The following is a 17,025-nucleotide window of genomic DNA, read 5'->3' on the forward strand; positions in this document are numbered from 1 at the left end:
GGCGGTCCCTGTGCCTGGGGACATCGGCGGGAGGAACAGGCAGGGAAAAGGCAGGGAACAGGCAGGGAACAGGCAGGGAACAGGCAGGGAACAGGCAGGCAGGGGTAAGGAAGGGGGCAGGCAGGGGGTCCCTCCAGCTGGGGTCGGCCGGGGGTGCCCGGGGGTGTCCGGGGTGCCGCGTCCCTGCAGTCCCGGGTGGCCTCGGCCTCTGCGGGTGTGCCCGGGCACGCGGTGCCCGTGCGGTACCGGGAGGAGGGCGGGTGCGGTGCCCTGGGAGGGGCAGGTTCGGTACCGGTACCGCAGCCCCGGGCCGAGCCCCGCCCCGAAGCCTCCCGCGATCCTCCAGGCCGGGGGTGGCGCTGTGGCCACAAGGCGCGGCACGAGCCGCTCTGCCCCACCCCTTCCAGGGCCGGAAGCGGAAGGGGTGCCGCCGCGTGCGGGAGGTGGAGGCCGCCGCTCCCCTCACGTCCCGGCCCCGCCGCTTCGGTCCTGTCCGGTTCGGTCCCGTCCCGCCATGGCTGTCCGCGCCAGCTTCGAGAACAACAACGAGCTGGGCTGCTTCGCCAAGCTCACCAACGCCTACTGCCTCGTGGCCATCGGCGGCTCCGAGAACTTCTACAGGTGAGGGAGCCCCGAGGCCCGGCCCGGCCCTGCCGCTCCCCGCCAGCCCCGGGCAGGGCCCTGACGGCTCTTTCTCCTTGCAGCGTCTTCGAAGGGGAACTCTTCGGGACCATCCCGGTGGTGCACGCCTCCATCGCCGGCTGCCGCATCATCGGCAGAATGTGTGTGGGTAGGTGCGGGGCGGGCCGGGGGCAGCGGGGAAACGGCCCCCGGTGCTCCGCGGGGTCTGACTGCGGGGAGAGCCCGGCGGGCAGCGCCCCGCAGTGTGTCTGTGTCTGTCTGTCTGTCTGTGTCTGTCTGTCTGTCTTTAAGCGCCTGAAGAGGAAGAGCGAAAGCGGAAGAGTTAAACCTCGCCGAGGAATAGAGGGGAGGGGGAGGGGGGTTGTGTCGTGGGGCTGGCGGGGACTGGAAGCCGCGCCAGTCCGTGGGCAGGGCCGTGTCTCTGGGGCAGGGATGGGGAGCAGCAGAGCCCGGGGAGGTGTTCATGAGCTGCGGGTCAGGGAGTTCCTCTGCTGGGCAGAGCCTGGGCAGCCAGACGGGGTTCTGCCCGCGGTTCGGTTCCTCTGAACAGAACATCTTTGCCCCTCGGTCTCACTGCTTTGTCCCAGCACACTCAGGCAGCATCTGCACCTTCCGGGGTGAGACTGAAATTCCCAGTCCAGGAATTCCCTGGAGAAGCTCCGGGTTCCTTTAGTTGTGATGCAGAAGTGGGGTGATTAAAGCTGGTGCTGCTCACCCATCCCTGCTCTGAGGCTCTGCCCAGCCTGGGGTCCTCCCCCCTCGGGGCTGTGTTTGTCCATAGGGACATCGTTTATTTATTTATTTGTTTATTTATTTATTCATTCATTCCCCTGGGAGGGGTGGGGGGGCAGGGGCAGCTCACACTGCTCCGGGACCATCAGGAAAGTCGGAAGCCCTGGGGAAACTGATTTTTTTTTTGGTTCATTTCAGGGAACAGACACGGGCTGCTGGTCCCCAGCAGCACAACAGACCAGGAGCTGCAGCACATCAGGAACAGCCTCCCCGAGTCCGTGCGGATCCAGCGCGTGGAGGAGAGGCTCTCGGCCCTGGGCAACGTCACCACCTGCAATGACTACGTGGCCCTTGTCCACCCTGACCTGGACAGGGTATTTATCTGTCCTGGGGGCTGGGGACCCTGCCCTCACACCCAGCAGCTGCACTGGCTGCTCCTTGTGGGAAGTGTGGGGTTGGGTGCAACTCGGGTGTGTGAAATTGGATGGAGAAGTGAGTGGAAATGTGTGTGATAACAAGAGAAAAAAGAAGATTTCAGTCAGGAGCCCAGCAGGGGTTAAAGCTCCTGCTGAGCTGGCTGGAATGTGTGGTGGCTGCAAGCAGCTGTGGGTGCAGAGAGAGGAAAGGAAAATGGAGGTTCTTCTGTGAATGTGCACAAGAAGGGCAAAGGAGGCAAAGTTGCTGCTGCTTTTTGCTTGAGAACTGAGTAGCAAGAGGGAGAGGTGTGTGGTGTGGCTGTGGGCAGCAAGGGGCTGTGCAGCCTCCTTTCAGTTTGTGTGAAGGTGATGAGGAAATGGGACCTGGTGCTCAGAGTGCAAAGGGGAAACAAGGGGGTGGGGAAGGGGCTTTGCAGCATGTTGTGATTTAGTAAGTGTGAAAGTGCAGGTGGACTGGGTGGGGAGGAAATGAAAATGATTCACAGTGAATACCTGGTGCAGGAGCAGGAAGTTCTTAGAGCTGCAGAGAAGGGGAGGGCAAAGGGCTGGGAATGCCCAGGGGTTTTGCTGCCAAAATGCCCTCCAGCCCAGGGAGGAGGCAGTGAGTGTGTCCCTGCAGGGCTGGAGCTGTGCTCAGTGGGAGGCCCAGCTCTGCCATTTTGTAACAGATGGGTTGTGAGAGCCTGAGGGGCTTTCCATGGGTGGAAAGGGTCCCAGTGAGGGCTGCCTGCAGGGACTGGTTGACTTCACTTGCTGTGATAACATTTTTCTGAGGGCTTTGTTCTCTCTTCCTGTTTGCAGGAGACAGAAGAGATCCTGGCAGATGTTCTGAAGGTGGAGGTTTTCAGACAAACAGTAGCAGATCAGGTGCTAGTGGGAAGTTACTGTGTTTTTAGTAACCAAGGAGGAATTGTACACCCCAAAACTTCCATTGATGATCAGGATGAGCTCTCCTCACTGCTCCAGGTCCCACTTGTGGTAAGACTCTTGTGGGTTTGTGTTTTCTCTTGCCACTCCCACCCAACCCACTTCACATCTCCTGGGCTGCTGGATCCTTTTGCTCTCCAGAGTTGTTCCATGTGGGAGATGAAGAGACTGAACAGGCCAAGTCTGCCAAGACCCTTCCCCTTAACACCTTTCCTGCTTGACACCATTACTCATTGGTCTGCTGGGATTGTCCCAGTTGTGCCAGTTGATTCACACAGAAGGGGAGATTGTCTGTGCTTTGGCCAAAGCCAGGGTTTAAAAGAAAAAAGAAAAATGGGTAATCAGTCCAGTGCCTGCTCCATTGGATTTGTGAGTTTCATGACTGCTGCAGCTTTATGCTTCCTCCTTGTCAGATTTTATTTCACAGAATGCCAGACAAATTTTCTCTCTAGAGACTGAAGATTGTCCATTAATCTTTTTATCTGAAATTTTTTGTAACTTAGAATCATGGAATCATCCTGGTTGGAAGGGATGAGTCCAGCTGCCAGTCCTACACCACCTTAACCACTGAATCCTCTCCCAGAGCACCACAGCTGTTTTTTTAATAGCCCCAGGGATGGTGACTCCACCACCTCCCTGGGCAACCTGTTCAGTTCTTCACCACTCTTTTTGTGAAGCCATTTTTCCTAAGATCCAGTCTGAACCTCCCCTGGCAGAAGTGGAAACCCTTTCCTCTTGCCCTGTCACTGGGGAGAGGAGGCCAACACCCACCTCACTACCACCTCCTTTCAAGGAGCTGTAGAGGGCAATAAGATCTCAACCTCCTCCTCCTCCTGCAGTCTCTCCTCATGCAGCCCCTTCCTCAGACCCCCACTCACCCCATTTCCCTCCTCTGCACCCTCTCCAGGTCCTTCCTGTGGTCCCCACAACACTCGAGGTGCAGCCTCACCCAGAACTTGGGTGCTGGCAGCAGCTTCCATCTTCTCAGGGGTGTTGGGCTGAGGCCTCCCTGTTCCTCCTGCCCTCAGGGCTGTGCTGAGGGGGGCTGGGGCAGTGCAGGGCTGTGCTGAGGGGGGCTGGGGCAGTGCAGGGCTGTGCTGCTGACTCTGGCTGCTCCCTCTCTGCCAGGCTGGGACTGTGAACCGTGGCAGTGAGGTGATTGCAGCAGGGATGGTGGTCAATGACTGGTGTGCCTTCTGTGGCCTGGACACCACCAGCACTGAGCTCTCTGTCATTGAGAGCATCTTCAAACTCAACGAAGCTCAGCCAAGCACCATTGCTACCAACATGAGAGATTCCTTGATCGACAGGTAAGGAGGCTCCAGCTCTGCACAGACAGCACCAGAACAGGCAACTTTTTACTGTCAGAGTCACAGGACGGGTTGGGTTGGAAGGGACCTTAAAAATTTTCTAGTTCCAGCTCATGGGCAGGGACACCTCCCAGTGGGGGTTGATGCTCATCCAACCTGGCCTTTAATCCTGAAACCAGTTGTTTTTTGGCAATTGATGTCTCTGAGCACACAGCCAAAGGTAAACTTGCTCTGAGCTTGTGATAACCACCCAGGCACTGAGTGCATTGCCTTTGCCAGCTGGACAGCTCTGCTCTCACAGCTGGCTGTAGCAGCCACTGGGTCAGTTTCCCTCTTTCCTGAGACCCTTGTGTAGGAAACAGGTGCCAGGACTTGCCAGGAAATGAGCCAGGCCGGTGATCAGTCTCACCTGTGCCCAGTTAGGGCTGGCCCCACTGGGCATGCTCAAGACCTAGAGCCAATAAAAGGTGAGGCTGGGTGTAGCCAGGCAGCTCATTCCTGAGCAGGATTGGTGCTAGGCTGGTTGCTGTTAGTCCTCACTGCTAACCAAGATCACCAATAGCTCCTGTCTCCGGTCTCGGTTCTGAGCTCCCGCTCTCAACGACATTCGGTTCGTGCAACACCCTTGTGTTCTAGGAAGGGAAATTCTGACTGGGCCTTGGTGACTGGCACTGTTTTGAAATGCCTCCTGTGCTTGTCTCTGAGACCCCTTTGTGTTGTCTTTGCAGCTTGACATGAGCAGTGTTGGTCCCTGCTTTCCAGAAAGCTCCTGAGGAGTGGAATGTCCAGCTGCACTTTGGATCACAGCCACCTGGACCTCCTGATGTTTCTGCAGGCCCAAGGAAGAGGCTACAAAACCAACTCTTTCTAGTGCTTTTGTAAACTTAAATATTATTACAAAACCTGACAAATTGTGCACATAAACTGCAAATCTGGAATGCTCTCTATCCCTTTGCTGACATTCTCCAGCTCTTTAGCTTTCTCATTTTGTGATGCTGGCTGAGCCCCTCCAGTTGGCTCCTGGTATTTACTCTTGTGGCTCTTGATCATTAGAGATGATTTTGCCTTCACATCAGGGTTGTGCTGCCCAGCAGCCTGGTTCAGCACCCCTGGCACTGCCCTCTCTTCCCAGGGTGGTGTTTCTGCTGTAGATGAGAGCTCCTTCCATGTCCAGCCCCAAAACCACAGCAAGTTACTTGCCACACACTGATTCAGAAGCCCTCCCCTCAGTTCTCTTGAGGAGCACTGTCCTGAGGCACTGTGGCAGGAGCTCTTTTTTCCCCCTCTGGTGTTTCAGATTTTGTAACAAAGAAAATTTTTTTTTTTGTGTTGTCTGGATGGTACCTGAGCCAGGGCCTGCCATCTCCAGGCAGCTCAGCAAACCTTCCTGTGCCATGGCTCACAGGCTCCTTGTTCCTACCCCTCGCAATGTGTTTGGGGCCCCTCTGGCAGGGGGGGACTGATCCTCCTGGGCACCTGACTGCAGGGTCTCCTCCTCTGAGCTCAGTGTTTAGTGAGCAGCTGCTTTCCTTTGGCCACCTCAGAGGGGGGCAGTGACTCACTGCTGGTGCTGGGGTGTTTGCAGCAGCTGTGAAATGAGCAAGGCTGCAAATGTTTCTCTTCAATGGCTGTAAATGCATTCTGGCTGCTTGGCAGGGACCCTGGTTTGTATCAGTGATCTGATGTGTGTTAACATGGAAAAAATCACCCAGTCTGTGAGTAATCCAAATCCTTACGGGGGGGGAGATGCTGGCACCAGGCTGGGGACTGTGATCTGCAAAGTAATGGAGAGCAGAGCAGGGAGCTGCTGGCTGGGGTGGCTCCTCACAAAAGCTGAAGTCTGGGAACTGGGGAGGTGGTAAAAGGGATCCCTGTTCTGAATGAGGGGTTTTGGGAATTGTGAACTAAAAAGATGGACCTATGTACAAGGGAACAGACACTATAATAAAGAATGGAATTGGGAAAGTCATGGATACGTGGTATGGGGGAGTTTAACCTTGGTGTTTTTATGGCAAATTGGGTCTTAAAAGACCTGTGGATGTCTTGAGTCCAGAGAGGTCTGGAGATGCTGTAACATTACTTGTGTTTCCTGAAGGCATTTGGCAGGTTTCTGTTCCAGGGGCTCTTGGGGGACCCTGAGTGAGTGATCCCCTGGGATGGGAGGGAAACTCTCAACAAGGCTTGAGGATGGGGAAAAAAAGTCAAAGTAATTGGTTCCATTTCCCAGGATTTTCTCAGGGAGCTCTGGTGGGAGCCAGGGAGTTCAGGTTGCTGTGTCCTGCTGATCAGTGCAGGAGCTTTGCCCATCCTGCCTGATGGGTGGAGACAAAGCAGATGGAGTGGAGCTGAACGTGGTGTGGAGCCTGGTGGGGTCAAGAGTCCAAATTTCACCCCTGAAGTGCTGAACTCTGAGCAGCAGGAGAGCAAATTCTTGACCTGAAGGTAGGTGTTGGAACCAAGATGTGTGCTCAGCCCTTAGTAGTGGTCAAAAAAGCAAACAACAGAGTTGGTTGGGAAAAGAAAGTTCAAATGAAGCAACATCTGTAAATCTGTGGTGCACCTTTATCTCCTGTAGATGAGATGCAAGTGTTGCACAGTGGGTGCCAAGCTTTCCCATATATTTTTAGCTAATATGTCTCTACTTTGTTGTTCATTAAATTTTGGGCCTTCTGTCAAGTAAAAGTCCAGAAGAGGCTGGGGGGAAGGAGGGAGTGTTTCCTGCTGTTGCCCGTGGCTGCCCACGGGACCCTTGCTCAGCAGGTGCTGGGCCCTGGGGCTGTGCCTGGCTCCAGGGGTGAATGGGATGGTGCTGGGGAGCACTGGGTCACCCCTCACCATCACTGTCACTTGTCACTGTTGAGGGCTCTTTCTTGGCTCCTCAAACACCCACAGGAGCACCTCACACCCCTGGGAAGCTCAGGTCTGTAACACTTAGATGGGATATGAGGAAAAATGTCTTTACTGAAAGTGGTGAGGCAGTGGGCCAGGCTGCCCAGGGCAGTGGTGGAGTCCCCATCCCTGGAAGTGCCCAAAAATCCACGTGGATGTGGCACTTCAGGACATGGTTTAGGTGGCTGGTGGTGCTGGGTTGATGGTTGGACTTTGGTCTTTGCCAACCTTAAGGATTCCAGGATTCTGTGATTTGCAGCAGGGGGCAGACAGGGAGCAGTTCTCAGGGACACCAAAGGTTTCTCAGGTTGTTTGGAGCAACTCTGCTCAACTTTCCCCAGCTCTGGGGAAAGCTCAGCCCTGCAGCAGGGTCCCAGCTCCCCACAGCTGCCTGAGGAACAGCTCCAGTTGCTGCTCCACCTATTGCATCCACTTCTGGTCCCTGCTGCACAAAAAGGATGTGGAGAGACTGAGGAGGAACCAGGGAAGAGCCACGAGGATGCTCAGAGCACTTGGAATGTGAGCAGAGGCTGAGAAGATTGGGACTGGTCAGCCTGGAGAAGGCTCAGGGGAGATCTTGTTATGTTCCAGAACTTACAGGGCAGCTACAAAGAAGATGGAGAACTCCCTATTTCCAAGGAGTCCCATGGACAAGACAAGGGCACAAGTTGCTCCTGGCAAGATTCCAATTGGACACAAGAAGAAAATTTTTCACTCTGAGGACAGTCAGACCTTGGAATGGTTTCCAAGGGGGAGGGGAGGGTGAATTCCCCCACCCTGGAAAGTTTGAAGTCCCAGCTCGATGGGGTGCTGAGACATCTCATGTAAATAATAATATTAGAATATATAATAATAATTCTATAATATTAGAAGAGTTGGACCAGAGGATCCTTGAGGTCCCTTCCAACCTGACATTCCATGGTTCTGTGAAAATCCGCCTTGGGGCAGGAGTTTAAAAAAACCCCAAACAAACCACAGACAGCAGCAGGTGTTTCTCCAGGTTGTAAATTTTTTTCCATGTTTGTTTAATGATGGCTGCTGGAAGCTGCTCCAAGGTTTGGGCTGTCCCAGAGGAGATGGCAGGGCAGAGATGTGGCTGTGGTGGGCATGTGCATCCCAGCACCCCTGGAGAACACCTAGAAATGGACAGGGTAGCATGGGGGTTTCTGATTAGTAGCTCAGATTTGGTCCTTGGCACTCCACCCATCATGAGACCTTATCACATTTTGTCACTAAAATTCAAAGTTTTGCATCTATCAGCTTCTGTCTTATTTTGTAAAACATTTGTAGGTTTGGTGTATGGGTTTTTTTGTTTTTTTTTTAATGTTTAAACACAATAAACAGCTTGGCTATGGAAATTGATTATGAAGGACAAAATACAGTTGGAGACCACGTGGTCTGCAGTCCCAGTGGGCTCTGTTTGTCTGTCCTGCTTCCCCATGGCAATATTTGAGCACTAGTTAGAAAAATCAGAATGCTGACAATCTTCCTGTTTCTTCCTTCCTCATCGTGGTAATTAGGAATATTTCTAGCATGTTGGTCATTCTTGGATTCATTTTGGGGTTGTTTTTTTTTTTTTTCAGGTCTGATGTAATAAAGCTGCACTTTTTCCCTACTGACTTCTATGCATTGCACTTCCATTGCACTGAGTGAAACTCAGTTATAGGCAGAGGGCTCAGGCTGCTCACCAGGTCCCTGGGGTGAGCCTGCAGAGAGTTCTGTGCTCACACGAGTTCTGGAGAGGGCTGAACAGTGCAGCTGCACTGCAAGAAACTTCTTTCACTCAAAGAAATACCCAACAGAAACTTCAGCACTGGCAGCAAAATGGGCTGAGCTTGTGGTTAGGACCTAAACCATTCACAGCTGTCAGAGGGATGAGCAGAAGCTGCTGTTGCAAGAAGAGACCTGTGAAAAGCTACTAGCTGAAAATTCAGATATTTTTCTAACCTTTACCTGATTTTTATGTCAAAATGGGGCTTGTGATGAACTCATTCTAACGTGTGGCACGCTTGCTTTGGGCCTTGCCAAATACTTGCCTGTGAAGAAGTGAGCAAAAACAAAAAGAAAAAAAAAAAAGAAAAAAAAAATTTTTGAAGGCATACAATGTTTGTAACATCTACAGGGACTGGATTTAGTTTTACAAACAGGCCTAATTCTTATTGTACCTTGATTATTTCAGCAAAATATAACCATGATTGCACTCCAAACAAACATTTCCATTCTCCCAAAACCCAACATACAAATTCCACAACCTAGTTACACATGCCACGTAACAACAATTCATCTTTTCCCAGCATCTTATCAGGGGCAGAGTGCAGTCTGCATCTGTACATGTTTCTCAGGACCTCAGTAAACACTGGTTCATTGTTTCTCACTGATGGGAGCTTAAAACACCATCATGTGCCATTTAAATATTTCTTTCATGAATGGCTCCCAAAACAAAAATGTGTATTTCCATGATTGGTTGGTTGGTTTGGGTTTTTTTTGGTTTTTTTAGACCCAATTATTTTGTCTTCAGATTGTCCCAGTCTAGGGCTTGATGTTGCCAGGTAAATTCTGGTGTCTGGTTTGGTGCTTCTCGAGCTCCTGCTCTGCACTGCTCAACCTCTTGGAGGGTGCTGGGGTTCCTCATGCACTGTGCTGAGTGGCAGCGTGGGTTTGTTATGAATGTACAAAACATCTGACCAGCAGGTATTGGAAAATTGTATCCAGGTCATTCCCTGGATTTTGTAATAAACTAAGAAGATCTTTTAGAATGGTTCAGCATCAGAATGTCTTCTGCTTAAGATACTGAATTGTTCCTGTTCATAGGTTTCATGATCTTAATTCATTTATGAGACAGCTATTAAAAAAATGGTTCTGTTCAGAGGTGATTTTTAGCTACACTGGAGAATGCTGGGTTTAACAGGGAGCACTGGTGCAGGGAACTGAAGGAGGTTTCCCAGGTCAGTTGACACCTGTTTTGAGAACTCTGCTGTTGGCTGTGAGCCTGTGGCACTGCAGGGCTGACACTGCCACTCGGGCAGTACCAAGGGAAGAGGCTCCACACTGCAAGGCTGCCTGTATTTTTTTCCAGTTTTCCTGCTTCTTTCAGTCCCAGGCTGTCCAAAACGAGTAGGTTGCTGAAGTAGTTTCGTTTGCTAGGCTTCTGAATGTTATTTTCTATTTTCCTTTTTTTCTTTTTTCTTCCTTTTTTTTTTTTCCTTTTCTTTTTTTCTGTCCATTGTCCTCATCAGACCAACGAGTGGCACCGTGCAGCAGGCTCTGTCATACCCACTCCTGCACAGGTCTTTTGTAATACACAACATTCTGCTGCACCTCTTTGTTTTTAAACTGGAAGATGGTGTATACCAAGACGAGGATACAGAGGGACAGAATGCAGGGGATGACAACAGCGATGGCGTTCACAGTGCTGGGCACATCATTTATTGTCACCATGATGTCCACGTCGTCGTGGGGCAGGCGTCGGTCCTTGCTTCGTTCAACATCCTTCTGGTTACAGCCCATCCAGTCCTTGAGGATTGACCTGGGGTAGCCTGGCTCCACGCTCAGCCTCTGGTTATCAAACTTCCAGTACTCCTTCCCCTTGTAGAAGTAGGTGTAAACTAGGAGAAAACAATGGAGAAGGGGTCTTAGCACCCACCCCCTGCCCAGCCCCAGGGGCTGTGCTGGGCTGAGGGTGTGCAGGGAGCTGGAAAGGCTGGAGGAGCCACCTGCCTGGCCCAACAAAACCCATTCACATCCCAAACCTCTGGAGAAGTGAAGGTGGCTTTGGAGCTCGGATTTAAAGGAGAAACCACAGCTCAGGCTTGAGGGTGCAGTGCTGCCCACAGAGCACCATTCCAGCCTGGCCAAGACAAGCTGTGAAGGAGAAAATCTCAACTAACTACAAGTGGTGTGCAGTGAGCCACTTTTCTTGCCAAAGCACCTGTAAATATGGGCTCAACATCACTGAAAAGTCATCTGCAGAATGACAGTGTGTGCCTGGGTGCAAAAGTGTCTGAGAGAATATTGAAGGTTTCTGTTCACTCAGCCTTGGGGAGCAAACACTGAATGAGTCCTTTTGGCCACAGAATCCAAAAGATTTGGCCTCTGTTAAGAAGCAGTCTTGCCTTGCTTTGATAAAGGGCTGATGGTTTATGCTAAGTGTTCTCTGAAGTACCCTCACTTCTTCAGATGACTGATCTCCTGTTCACTCAAGTGATTAGAAGGGAAAAAAAAAGGAGAGCAGAGAAAAAGAGAAAGAAAGAGAGAAGAGAAAGAGAAAGAGAAAGAGAAAGAGAAAGAGAAAGAGAAAGAGAAAGAGAAAGAGAAAGAGAAAGAGAAAGAGAAAGAGAAAGAGAAAGAGAAAGAGAAAGAGAAAGAGAAAGAGAAAGAGAGAGAAAGAGAAGAAAGAGAAAGAGAAAGAGAAGGAGAAAGAGAAAGAGAAAGAGAAAGAGAAGAAAAAAGAGAAAGAGAAGCTGTCTCCTGCCTTTGTCCTGCAGCTGGGTGACTCCTCAGTGCTCTCCTCCAGCCCAGCCCTGCAACCCTCATCTCACAGCACAGCCCCAAACTCAAACCCATTCTCAACAGCACAAGACTCTTTTAGTTCTTTCCTCATGTGGAAGGAGAGGAAGAGATCTTGAAATAAGAGATAAATGTGTTGAAAGGAGCCTCTGGAGGTTCAACCTCCTGCTCAGAGCATGGATAACTTCAAAGTACAACAGGCAAGTAGGAGCCTGCAGCAGAGGGAGGGAGCTACACTCTGTTTCCTACAGGTGGGAAACTAAGAGGAAAATGTAAATTACAGCATCCTGGCAACCTGGAGCCAGGACAACTCAGGTGGGGACTGCTGTGGCAGCAGAACCTGACAAAGTCCCCTTCCCCTCACCCACAGCTGGCACTATGATGTGTTTTGGCAGCTGAGGAGGAACATGGGGTGGGATGAGGGTCAGGAATGATCTCAGCCTGCCAGGGCTCACAGGTGTCATGGGGACCCCAGGACTTCTGAGTCCTATCTCAGGCAAAACTCAGACACACCCCACAACCCCACTCCCAAGGCAGGGAGGTGCCCCCGGGTACCCCTGCAGGTACGTACAGCCCTCCTTGCTGATGAACGCTCCCTGGGGAGCCTGAGGGATCCCTCTCCACACGGTGATGGGCTTGGGGTAGCCTGGGTCTGTGGCTCTCTTGTCCTCGTTGTACCTCCAGTACCTGTCACCTTTGAAGAAGTAAGTTTTGCCCACGGGCTCCCAGCGCAGCGCCGTGTCGATGCCCTCCCGGGGCAGGCAGCTCCCCAGCTCCACCAGGCTGTGTGGGTACCCTGGCTCTGCTGTCACCTCCTTAAAAACCCAGTATTTATCTCCTAGAGATGAACCAGGACACAAAGAAGAAACAGATTTGAGCACACGTATGTACGTGATGTGCACGTGCATGGACCACAGGATGGTGGAAACCTCCAGATCCTGTGTAATGTGCAGCAGCAGCTCCTCCTCTTCATCTGGAACCTGAAACCTCCTGAATTCATTTGCTGCTGCTCAGCTCTTCTTTTGGAAGAGATTTACATCTCTTGCAAACACAGCCCTGTCCCAGTTCCCTTCTCTAGGACAGTCAAGAGCTCAGAGCCCTCTCTCATTGCCATCATTCAGGCTGAGGAGCTCCTCATAGAATCATCATGATTGGAAAGAACCTTCAAAATCATCAAGTCCAACCATCAGTCCTACACCACCTGAACCACTAAATCCTTGTAGGAGGTCAGCTCATACTTTTTGATCCCTTTCTCTGAGCTTTCTCAAGTTTTACTACAGTTTATTGAGCTGAGGAACTGAAGCTGCAGACATAAATCCAGACGAGCAGGCACTTTGTGGCCATGCTGCTGCTTTCCAGCCACCCTGCCTTGCCCACAGCTTGCTCTCCAGTTACAGGATCCTGTTCAGACACTGTCACACCACAAAGTGCTAACGTGGGCACAAGGTTGGTCAGTTTGTCTCTTTAGGAGACAATTGTCCAGAAATGTGTTTTGGGAGTGCCCTGTGCTTGAAGAGGCCCTAATTCCCTGCCAAACCATGCTCAAGGAGATAGGCAGGAGACCAAGACTCCCTGGGAAATAGGAGTTATTTCTTGTTACCACACGGAAGCCAAGTTCCATGGAAGCCAACTTGCCAGTGGCATCCTGGGCTGGCTCAGGAACAGCGTGGCCAGCAGGTCCAGGGAAGGGATTCTGCCCCTGTGCTCAGCCCTGGGGAGGCCACAGCTTGAGTCCTGTGTCCAGTTCTGGGCCCCTCAGCTCAGGAAGGAGATTGAGGTGCTGGAGCAGGTCCAGAGAAGAGCAAGGAGGCTGTGAAGGGATCCAGCACAAGTCCTGTGAGGAAGGGCTGAGGGAGCTGGGGGTGTTGAGGCTGGAGAAGAGGAGGCTCAGGGGAGACCTCATCACTCTCTACAACTCCCTGAAAGGAGGTTGGAGCCAAGGGGGGGTTGGGCTCTGCTCCCAGGCAGAGACAAGACAAGAGGCCACGGGCTTAAGAATTTCTTCCCAATATCCAACCTAAACCTCTCCTGGCAGAGCTTCAGATGTTTAGGTTGGATGTTAGGAGAAATTCTTTGCAGAGAGGGTGATCAGACATTGGGATGGGCTGCCCAGGGAGGGGGGGGATTCTCCATCCCCGGAGATATTTAAAAAGAGCCTGGATGTGGCACTGAGTGCCATGGGCTGGGAACCACGGGGGGAGTGGATCAAGGGTTGGACTTGAGGGTTTCAGAGGTACTTTCCAACCCAGATGGTTCTGTGATTCTGTGATTCCATGCCCATGTGCACCCCCCATGGCAGGGGGTTGGAACCAGATGACCTTTAAGGTCCCTTCTGACCGACACCAATCTGTTATTCTATAATTCCACTACTCACTATGAGCAGAGACTGCCCTGGTAAGGCCATCCCACCTGAACTACTCTTTAAGTATCAGGGGTTGCTTGAAGTGCCCCCATTAAACAGGATAAGGATGCAGAGCACCTCTTTTCACAGAAGAGGTTTAGATGTTTAGATGTCCCCCCATGACACTTAGATGTTTAGGTTGGAAGAGACCTCCAAGCTCACCCAGTCCAACCTCTGACCAACACCATCATCTCACTACTAACCCATGTCCCTAAGGACCACCTCCAAATGCCTTTTAAATGCTTCCAGGGATGGTGACTCCATCACTGTCCTGGGCCATTCCAATGCCTGACAGCCCTCTCAGGAAAAAAATGTTTCCTAACATCAGCCTAAACCTCCCCTGGCACATTCCCTCTGCTCCTATCCCATCCCTCAGGACCAGGGGCTCTTTCTCTCCTCCCTCCAGCCTCCCTTGAGGCAGCGGAGGGGGAGCCATAAGGTCTCCTCTTCTCCAGATGGTTTTCCCTATCTCCACGCTGCACAAGAGAGGTGTGGGGTGGGCTGGGGGCTGTCCTGAGCTGTCCCAACTGTCCCAGCTGCCCCAGCTGTACTCTACCTTTGAAGAAAACAAATTTCCCGTCGGAGCGCTCGTAGGCGGCGTCGATCTTTGCGGGGAGGCCCTTCCAGAACTGCTCAATCTGCATGGGGTACCCCTCCTGCACCCGGCTGTTCCTCAGCCTCCAGAACCAACGATCCTGAGGAAAACAGAACCTGCTTCAGAACCAGGGCTCTGTCACCCAGCCAGGCTGGGTGTGAGGCACCGAGCATCCCCTGCTCCCTGCCCGCATCCCAGACACCGCACGGAGAGGAGGCGACTCCAAGCCGGCCCAAGGGAAGCACCTTGTGGGGAAGAGGGCAGCCAAAAGGGTGAGAAGTTGATTGCTGGTGCTGTGAAAAAGGGTGGGAAGAAGGAGCAGGAAAAAGGATCAGGGGGAAGCAAGGCCACAGCTCTAGGTATTATGAGCTCTGTGACAGTGACCTCTCCAGGTCGCCTCCCAGGGATGCCACACTTGTCCTGGAATTCTGGTGCTCAGCTCCCAGACCACAGGAGACCCACACAGCCTTCATGTCACCTGCTGACTGCATGGAGCACTCGTCCAGAGGCACAAAGGAGGGATTAAACAGCCCTTTGGATCATTAGTTCAAGTTGTAGTGGATGCTCAGGGATGGATCAGAGCAGGACAGAGCCTGGAACACTTTTCCCCGATACTGCCCCAGCCTTCAACTATTCTCAGCAACTATTCTTTCTGCAACTGATGTGGCTTCATGACCTTCCCTCTCTCCCTCTCCACATTCACACTGACTGGGCAGAGGGACAGCTACAGGTGTTTTGGAAAAGGACCATGATTTGCCATATTCAAGACTCTCTAGCATGGGTTACTGAGCAGAGCAGCTCCTTCCTCCCTGGCTGCAGGGTACAGGGGACTGTCCCAAATTCCCCAGGAGCTTCAGGCAAGCCGAGTGCTCCCTGGAGCCCAGAGTTTGATCCCTGCCATCTCTGGAGGCACCAAGCTTTAATCCCTGGTTAGAAACTGGGTTTGCTTTCTGGCTTTGCTAGTGGCTCCTTGCTGAGCTTAGTAGTGTCTGAATTCTCTGCCAGTGCCCAGTGCTGCCTGGAGATCTTGTGAATCCATCAGGATCTTTTTCCAAACATTACAGAGCCAATCTGCTCACCTTTCCTCCTAACACTGTTCATCCCTCAGAGCACCAGAGCTGTTTTCACAGCCACCACCTCATCCTTCTATTAATCTGATCCAGCGATAAAACTAAAGAAAGACTGGTGGGTAAGCAGCAATTCTTAGTACCTTGAAAACAAACATTTCTCCTCTAAAGAGAGCCACGGTGTTAAAGTTGCCATCACAGATGTTGGGTTTCATGCCAGGAGGGGATGGTCTGTCACCCAGAGGAGGACCTGGGGGCCTGGGCTGCCTCTCGTGTTTCCGCTCCGAAGTGGAGTGAATTCTGCGAACAGGAAGAGTTGGTAAAGGCCTGGTTGGCTCCAGGGGCTCAACAGGAGGACCTAGAAGTGAAAAGAAAAATGTTTAGCCCAGAGAACAAGCCTGGATTTCCTGTGCTGCCCTGGCAGGTTTTTAAAAGGCAACAGGCTGGATGAGCAGCTCTGCCAGGGATCTACATTCTCCTTGTGCTCCTGCCCTAGAAATGGGGAGCAGAACCAGAGGCATCCACATGTGAAAGACATCCCAAAACAGGAGTGAGAAGAGCTGAAGAAGAGACAGTCTGTTTTCCTACGTCTTCCCAAGGAGGCTGGAGCTAAAAGGAAGGAGAAGCCACCCCAGTCATGTTCCCAACTAAAATGAAAGGTAATAACCCTTGAATAGATGCATTTAGTTGACAAAAAAACCCCAAACGAAAACAGTAATAAGTAAAACCAAAGGAAAACCAGGAAAAAAATGGTGTGAAAACCAATGCTGCAGTCTAAGTGCTCTCAGAAGCCCAGGGGAGCCCTGGGGGCAGTGCTGAGCAGGGACCATGGTGGCATTCAGGGGATGTCCCCACAGCTCTCCCCATGGGGCCTCACCCAGCTCAGCTTTCAGACAAGGCTGCAGGAGTGTAAGGAGCTATAAAACCACCAGGAACAGACTTGGGGCAGAGGTCTGCTTTCAAACTGACTCTGCCATAGGATGATTTCATGAACAGTGATAAAATCTGGAGCAAATCTAATTGAGAGTCACAGATTTCTTCTTGCTCCTCAGAGAAGGCCACAAGCTGGTTTGGCAATGAGCAGAGGGCTCCTAGAAGCAAGAGGTCTTATATCTGATGTAATTAAATGGGATTTGCTTGTTCATTTGTGTAGTTCTGTGTATTTTTCACCCCCTCCATTCTCGGCTGTTCATTGCTCAGTATCTTAGCAGACCATAAAATTCTTTCAAATCAAATTCCCAAGCTGATGTGGCTGCTGGTGATATGTGCCTTCTCCCCAGCAAAGGTCTCCAGGCAGTGCCTGCCAGAGGAGCAGCAGGGTTGGACCCCTCCTTAGCCAGGGAGCATCTACAGCAGGGTTTCAGCTCAGCTTTTGAAGAGATGCTCCTGAATTTGCAGTTTCTGGGCTTTGGTTCCCACTGAAGTTCCTGAAAGGCATTTCCTCTGCACAAAGCTCTCCTTGGAGATGCATTTCTGGGAAGCATCAAATATGCCAGGGCTGCCAGCAGACATCTCAGGG

The 17,025-nt window shown here is 51.8% G+C and overlaps 2 protein-coding genes and 1 long non-coding RNA gene across 6 annotated transcripts in view; 2 read left to right on the top strand and 1 right to left on the bottom strand.

Moving 5' to 3' along the window:
• The first annotated feature begins 396 nt into the window (after positions 1-396).
• On the top strand, positions 397-6,021 carry EIF6 (eukaryotic translation initiation factor 6). The gene is made up of 6 exons (XM_071759869.1): positions 397-621; positions 705-790; positions 1,573-1,748; positions 2,613-2,789; positions 3,867-4,048; positions 4,777-6,021. The coding sequence occupies exons 1-6, from the start codon at positions 515-517 to the stop codon at positions 4,784-4,786; spliced, it is 738 nt and encodes a 245-aa protein (XP_071615970.1). The 5' UTR covers positions 397-514; the 3' UTR covers positions 4,787-6,021.
• Positions 6,022-8,228: 2,207 nt separating this feature from the next.
• MMP24 (matrix metallopeptidase 24) overlaps positions 8,229-17,025 on the bottom strand; it is a 45,509-nt gene continuing 36,712 nt past the window's right edge. For 3 of the 4 annotated variants that reach the window (XM_071759859.1, XM_071759857.1, XM_071759856.1), the window contains 4 exons: positions 15,650-15,864; positions 14,401-14,539; positions 12,015-12,281; positions 8,229-10,542 (listed from right to left, as the gene is read on the bottom strand). In XM_071759859.1, coding sequence (XP_071615960.1) covers positions 10,205-10,542; positions 12,015-12,281; positions 14,401-14,539; positions 15,650-15,864 — 959 coding nt within the window. In that variant the 3' untranslated portion in view covers positions 8,229-10,204. The remainder of the gene's footprint in view (positions 10,543-12,014; positions 12,282-14,400; positions 14,540-15,649; positions 15,865-17,025) is intronic. The other variant, XM_071759858.1, reaches the window with a different exon arrangement.
• The window catches only part of LOC139803582 (uncharacterized), a 247,811-nt gene continuing 244,391 nt past the window's right edge, over positions 13,606-17,025 (top strand). Inside the window, exon 1 of the long non-coding RNA XR_011729059.1 lies at positions 13,606-13,700. This is a non-coding gene — a long non-coding RNA (uncharacterized lncRNA). The remainder of the gene's footprint in view (positions 13,701-17,025) is intronic.

Source organism: Heliangelus exortis, chromosome 16 (genome assembly GCF_036169615.1).
Source record: "Heliangelus exortis chromosome 16, bHelExo1.hap1, whole genome shotgun sequence".
NCBI classification, from domain to species: Eukaryota; Metazoa; Chordata; class Aves; order Apodiformes; family Trochilidae; genus Heliangelus; species Heliangelus exortis.